Here is a 7,300-nt window from a genome sequence, read left to right on the forward strand (position 1 = left end):
TTGAATTCCATTTCCATACCTGGAGTTCTGAAATGCATATATGAAGTATGCATATTGAAGTAGTTTTTGGAGGGGGAAAAGCAAATCTGTGTAATCTCTTTTCAAGAGTCTGACATTCATAGTTGAAAAGTAATAGATTAAAAACTCAGTTGCTGGGGCAAAGTTAATAAAGCAATTTTGGAATATTATATAGTTTTTAGATTTTTGAGGAGTTTGTATCAAGACACTTTAGTCTGAATATGAGTTGATATAATATTCTGAAAAGCAGTAAAGAAATCTACTGTATCTTTTCTCTCTAGTACAGATATTTAGGGGGAAAACAACTGTTGACCTTTCCTGTAATTGCACATTACTCAAGTAGTTTAACACAATATTATGATGTGAAGGACAGACTTCATGTCAACAGCCCTGAACTATTCAAACAGAGATAGTGGAGAAAAGTCTTTGAGAAGTAAATATTTGTGGATGCAACAAACAAGTATGGAAAAGATTCTTCTTTCGTCTTCAGAGCAGTACCCTGCTCTATCATGCAATGTACATGCCTCTTAAACCAGTTACTTCAGTCTCCTTTGTCTTTATGCATTTGAAGTGAACTCTTAGAAGGACTAGAACTAATGGACTGACTGTAATATTACTAATTTAATTCTTTTTTCTTTTTTTTTTTCCTGCTCTCTGCTTGGCTCTGGTCTTCACCCACAGGTGTCCACTGTTGGCTCTCAAAGGTTACTAAAATTTTAGCAGCTGCTCAGAAACAGAACTACCTAAGCTTCACTTATTGTTGCTTCTTCCTACACCATACTGCACTGCTGCTTTGCTCTTGCCTGCTTCAGAACACAATAAGAGAATTTTTTTTTAAGTACCTGCAATGAAACTTAGGCTAGAAGTATGTGCCATTCTCTTGCTGCCTGTGTACTTGTTAATATCTGTGTACAGTATGCTTGTATTTATTCCATGGTATTTTCTTACCAATGCTAAGAAGAAAAAGGCTATGGCAAAACGTTTAAAAGCTAAACCCATCTCGGACAAACCTGGAAGCCCCTACCGTTCTGTCACTCATCTTGACTCACTAGCAAACATAAACATTCCTGGAGCAGACACCTTGGACAAGCTGTTTGACCATGCTTTAGCAAAGTTTGGGAAGAAAGACTGTCTTGGGACCAGAGAAATACTGAGTGAAGAAAATGAAATGCAACCAAATGGAAAAGTATTCAAAAAGGTAAAACTTACAATTTTGTATTAAATTCTGATTTGGTGTCAAGTTGCTTTGCATTTTCCCGCAATAATAGAGGTCTCCTTAGAGGTCTTCCTTAATTATCATCTTCTCATGTAAACCATTCATTTTATAGTAGTTAAAGAATAATAAAATGCAGGATGCACTATTTATTCTACTTCAAGAAAAATGAAAGCAATTATTTTTCTTCTAATGAATGGCAGTGCGTGCGCTTACAGCATTAGGCACCAACTCTCATAAGCTTGTAGAGCTGTACCAGCAGCTTCTTGTCATCACAACTTCTTTTTTTTTTTTTTTTTTTTCCTCACCAGTTAATTTTAGGAACTTACAGATGGTTATCTTATGAAGAAGTAAATGAGAAAGTGAATCGCTTGGGGAGTGGACTGACTGCCCTGGGACTAACCCCAAAGAGTACTGTTGTCATATTCTGTGAGACCCGAGCAGAATGGATGATTGCCGCTTTAACCTGCTTCAAGTACAACTTTCCTCGTGAGTGCTGAACTTGTTTACTCCTGATGTATTTCAGAACAATTTCTCAGCTGATTTGCCTGTTAAGTATTTTGAATCTGCAAATCTTGGATGGATAAGAATCTCATAAACTTACTGTGCCTATGGTGCGATTCTTAGAAGTTTCCAGTCTATTCTATGCATTGTGAAGATCCCTATAATTAACTTGCTCGTACTTATAAGACCGTTTTGTCTGATTTTATTGTAATTATATTCTAGATGCTAAAATGGCAGAACAGTATAGTTACTATTCAGGTTTTTTTAAAATACTCTGAAGATGTCAGTAGTTGTGTTTCTCCCCCCAAAATGTGGAATGTTTTTATAGTATTTTCTGTCTATATCCTGACTTAAGCATCTGAAACATCAAATGGTTATTAGAAGGGAGAAGAATGGTAGAGCAGTCAAAATCATATGCAAGTCTGAGAGGTTTTTGGTGACATTTTTAAGCTGCTCAAGTTCATTGCAATTATGTATATATTTTTTTCTTTTTTTAAAATTTTATTTAAGCTATCAAAAATCTGTAACTTAATGCATACAAACTCAGTGAAGTGGCAAAGGTTACTATGCACTCACATGCCCAATCTGCATACAACACACTATGACCCACAGCTTATTTTTGTTGCTGCCTTACGTTTTTGCTTGCACTAGGCTGCATTTTTTTTCTTCCAGTATTAGCAGTAGCTGACTGCGCAAGGAGAAGGTCATACGGTAAAATATGCAGAGAGTCTGTTAAAGGGCAATAATGGAAGAGCTGACATTGCTGTAGGAGAGGATGGTTAATTCAGTCTTGATCCTTATGCTTTGAGAGGCAGGAAGAATAAGCTATATAACATTACTTTCCTTTTGTCCTTTCCACATGAACCCTATTTCACAGGAATATTAAATTCCTTTAATGGTCTTTGGAGGTTAGATTTTGAGATAGCAGACAATACTAAAGGAAGGTTTGGTTTGTTTTTTTTTTCAATAGAGAGATGATGGGAAGAGGTGAACTCCTTGGTGCCTGTGAGGCACTTAATGGCATCCCTGTAGCCAGTCAGGGTTAAAAATAATCTAGCAACATGAAAAACACTCTGATTCCTTAGTCTGATTCTCTGCCTTGCTCCCATCAATAATTTCACGGGAGCAAGCAAAGTAGCTGACACTGCTGAAAGAGCCGCTTGTAGAAGTGCATAGCTCTAAGCCGTGACTGCTGCCCTGCTATGTTTAGAGTGTCACCTCTCCCTCAAGTTCTGGTTGCAGAGGGCTCGGGGGCAGAACACGTTCTCAGTTGCTTACCAGGCAATTGCTTAGTGCATTATTGTTGAGTTCGAGTGGATCTCTTTGTTTTGATGACTTCTCTTCTATAGAATAGAATACACTATTTCAGTTAGAAGGGACATACAATGATCACCTAGTCCAGTTGCCTGACCACTTCGGGGATGACCAAAGGTTGAAGCATGGTATTACAGGCATTGTCCAAATGCCTCTTAAACACTGACAGTCATGGGGCATCAACCATCTCTCTAGGAAGCCTCTATAACTGTTCCCCTCATTCCAGAGGTCTTTTGTGGCATAAAATTCTGAGGTGGAAAAATTAAAAGCTGTTTTGTTTTCAAATTAGAGAATTCCCTATTGAGCTAATTTTATCCCCCCTCACTCTCCTGCAATGCTTTCGTCCTGCAAGAGCTTTTGCATTTAGTATTACTATAACATTTATTTCATGTTCTCCCTCTCCTTACTGTAACAGTTGTTACGTTGTATGCCACCCTGGGTGAAGAGGCAGTAACCTATGGTCTCAATGAGTGTGGAGCATCGTATCTGGTCACTAGTGTAGAACTTCTTGAGAGCAAACTTAAGGTAATTTGGTACCAGCTTCACCTGCTATAAGCAACCTATAATAATTTTACAGTGCAGTCAGTGCTAAAAATTGCATTTCTCTTCTATAGACTGCACTGCCACAAATCTCCTGTCTTAAACATATCATTTATGTGGATAAGAAGACTATCAATAAATTGGAATACCCTGATAATGTGGAGATACATAGTATGCAGACAGTAGAAGAGCTGGGAGCCAAACCAGAAAACTGTAAGTGAATCACTTCACAGAGAACTAATCAAACAATGTTAACAGTGAAATCAGAGGTAGGTTAAGAGGGATGTGTAGCAGGAAAAAAAACACCCATGCAGGTCTGTAACACAAAGGCACTGGCAGATTGCCAGTTCATCCTCTGGTTTCCTTTAAATAAATGGCAAATTTGTTTCATCTTGTCTTGCACCTTTGTTCAAGTGTCAGGTATTTCAAGAATACCTGATAAAATTTTATTTTTAACTTCTAAACCATAACCAGAATAATTTAAGACTCCACCTTTGTTTAGAATTCGGTGCGGTGTTCCATGTTCTGCCCCTCTTAACTTTTTTTAATCTTATTTTCACTATTTTTCCTAAGAAAAGAGGAGAAAGCACTTGAGGCTTTTTTTTTTTTTTGCTTGTTAGCTCGGAAATTCCTTTTTTTTTTTTAAAACCAGTCTGTAGCTAAAAAGTGTGGTGGGACAGAGGAATAACCATTACATCCCTTGCTACATTGGTCAGGGAGTGACTGTAAACATCTGCTTTAAGGAAGAAAAAAACCAAACTTGATCATCTCTTTTCCTTAAATCAGCAGTCTGTGCTTAGCCAGATCTCTTGCTGAATGAAAGAGGAAATAAATTGGCAAAGGAGCTTTTTGCAGGGAATCACACATTCATTACAACTGTTTATCTTTGATCAGCTTAAGCTACAGATGCAAACCAGCAGTGATCTTGAGGGGTGTTGTGCTTTGGTTTTTTTTTGCTAGCAGCCCTGCTTCTCTTGCAGACACATCTGCCTCTCTAGCTGTGAAAGCCAGGAAAGCTCATAATTTTCCTCCTAAGAATAAATGCCAAGGAATTAAGACAAAAATCAAAAGTCAAGTTTTGTAAGCTTACTGCTTTTCCATTAACTAGCAGCTTACCTGAGGAAGGCTGATTTAAAAAAAACCCAGTAGTCTTAGCTTTCACAACCTTGGCTTAGGAAGAGTGACAGAAAAGCTGACTTGCAGCTTTCTGGGGTGTTGCGATTTTTGGGTTGGTTTTGTGTGTGTGAGGTTTTTTTTTGATTTGTGTGTGTTGCCCCCCTCCTCCCCCCCATTGTTTCTCTCTAGTAGTGTATTTCTCCCCTTCACTGCCCGTGACAGGTTTACTAGGTCTTCAGAAAGCTTGTTCATGAAACTTTCAGTCAGATACAAGATATAATGGCAAAAGTATCTCCCAGATTGTGTATCTCCCAAATACTTGTCATACCTTTCAACATCTGCCTTCCCTCACTTAAAAACAGACCGCTACTCCCTTCATCTGCATCTACCACTGACCACTTAGCAGCACACTGTGCTTACCTTCACTGAAGCACCTGTTTCACACTGGCTGATTACATTTTCACATTGATTAATTACAGAAGTAACAATTTAGAAAGTAGATAAGTATCAGTAACAATTTTTCTCCTGCATTTTGTAGCAAGCATTCTGCCAAGCAGACCTGTTCCTACAGACTTGGCTTTAGTAATGTACACCAGTGGCTCTACTGGGAGACCTAAAGGAGTGATGATGATGCATAAAAACTTAATAGCTGGAATGACGGGACAGTGCGAGAGAATACCTGGACTGGGGTAAGAAACACTTAGTTGTCATGTGTGTGGAGAATTAAAACAGAACCTACAAACTACTCAAGTTTATAGAAAGCCTGTTAACTGGCATCAGGTGTTAACAAATTTCTTCATTTTTTGTGAGCCCATCTTTAATTTAGAAGAAATATATCTTGTGTTTGTGAACTTGCTTTGTTGTTTGAAAAAGACACCCTTCTAGCTTGTCTCATACTGTTTCTGCTTTTTAAAATTATTACTCTTAGCTTTAGGTCTGTGATGGTTTTTTGCACTCTCCTGTGCATCAGAAGATGCCATCAGATAAGGAGATTCCTCACCTAGTCAAATTTGGGAAACTTTTTAAGATGTTTTCAGGCAGCTAGAATCACTGTAGGAAGAATGTCAGAGCCTACCATATCCACTGAGGTACCACTGCTGGATGGATGATGCACGTATTACAGAATCCCTCAAGTAGACTTTGCTGAAATGAGCAGAAAAGTAAATAAATTGCACATTGATGATAGTAAAACCCTCTGCAAACTCCCTCACACTAATATTTTGAGGACATTTTTCATTAAAGTGGGTGTGTTTGTCACTGCATTGGCAAAGGGTTTAATAGCTGAAACAAGTTATCTTGCTAAACTCTTTGTGATGGGATATAAAACCAGTTCTGACTTGATGCTGAAGGCTTGTGTTGAGTGACAGCTCTAAGCTTCTTGCTGAGAAATTATTTCCTGAAATAAGCCTCAGTACTTCAGTGATCAGTTCTTTTTCTACTAATGTATTTCAAAAGGAGATGCTATGATGACTGTTAAGGATTTGTAAATCATTGGTAATTGTTTTAAAATATAGTGATTTCATCCTTAATTTGGTACCTCGGATGAAATCTCCCACAAGGAGAGGAAATAGCAGTGGAGCACTAAGAAATCTTTGGGTTTCCTAGAAAACAAGGCAAATCTTGTAATTCATACTGATTTCAGTAAGGTAGGATTTTCCCCATTTTGTTTATAAACTGTGTTTTGAAATTGCACCCTTGTGTGCAGAAGAATAAGACTCACTTGTGATCCAAGTCTTTACAAAAGTAATAACTAAGCACACAATAAAACTGTTAAACAGTATTTTCAGTCCACTTGTGCATCATTGTCAATTAGATAATCCTTTCCTTTCCTAGACCCAAGGATACTTACATTGGTTATTTGCCTCTGGCCCATGTATTAGAATTGACAGCAGAAATTTCTTGCATCACTTACGGCTGCAGGATTGGCTATTCCTCTCCACTCACACTATCGGATCAGGTGAGGGGGAAGCTTATTTGCTTTTGCAGTCTGCATTCTTCTTGCTCAGCTGTCCTTTTTCATTAAAGAAATGCTGAGGTATATGGCACGCTTCAGAAATGCAATTTTTTTTTTTTTCAGAAAATGATGCAAAATTCATTGCTGGTAAACTACAGCAGTGGGTCATACCATACAAATAGTAATAAAGCCTTTACTTTTATGATATGTAGGAAATCTTAAAGAAAACCTAATAAATGCATATAGCATTATCCACTGAACATCAGGATAAGAACACCTATTAATAGATTAGCTGAATGTAAGACTGTTTAAAATTATTTTAAGTTTTTGGGCTCACTTTATCAGTTCTTTATCCAGTTACTGTAGATCTTCTATTTAGCCCTTTGACTTTTTCCATTTAACAATTAAGATAAATAAGAGCACATTAAACTGGAAAAGAATGCTTCTGTATGTTTTGCTGGTATAGACATTGCATCAGGTGAGAGAAACTCCTGGAGGAAGATGGAAGTGCTAGAGGGAGAAAGTAAGAGAAAGACATACAAAGTAGACTTAACCGGGTTGGACTTGTAAAACATCTAGTATTTTGGTTGAAATTCTTGTTAATCATTACTTTTTCTATCATAATGGGGGGGGGGGGGAGG

The 7,300-nt window shown here is 37.7% G+C and overlaps 1 protein-coding gene across 3 annotated transcripts in view; it reads left to right on the forward strand.

Moving 5' to 3' along the window:
* The first annotated feature begins 865 nt into the window (after positions 1 to 865).
* The window catches only part of ACSL4 (acyl-CoA synthetase long chain family member 4), a 13,196-nt gene continuing 6,761 nt past the window's right edge, over positions 866 to 7,300 (forward strand). The window contains exons 1-6 of one of the 3 annotated variants that reach the window (XM_010168438.2): positions 866 to 1,216; positions 1,543 to 1,720; positions 3,465 to 3,574; positions 3,664 to 3,806; positions 5,248 to 5,394; positions 6,539 to 6,662. In XM_010168438.2, coding sequence (XP_010166740.1) covers positions 866 to 1,216; positions 1,543 to 1,720; positions 3,465 to 3,574; positions 3,664 to 3,806; positions 5,248 to 5,394; positions 6,539 to 6,662 — 1,053 coding nt within the window. Of the gene's footprint in view, positions 1,217 to 1,542; positions 1,721 to 3,464; positions 3,575 to 3,663; positions 3,807 to 5,243; positions 5,395 to 6,538; positions 6,663 to 7,300 lie in introns of all 3 variants that reach the window. The other 2 variants (XM_010168439.2, XM_010168437.2) reach the window with 2 other exon arrangements.

Source organism: Antrostomus carolinensis, unplaced genomic scaffold (assembly GCF_000700745.2).
Source record: "Antrostomus carolinensis isolate BGI_N321 unplaced genomic scaffold, ASM70074v2 scaffold7655, whole genome shotgun sequence".
Classification (NCBI taxonomy): domain Eukaryota; kingdom Metazoa; phylum Chordata; class Aves; order Caprimulgiformes; family Caprimulgidae; genus Antrostomus; species Antrostomus carolinensis.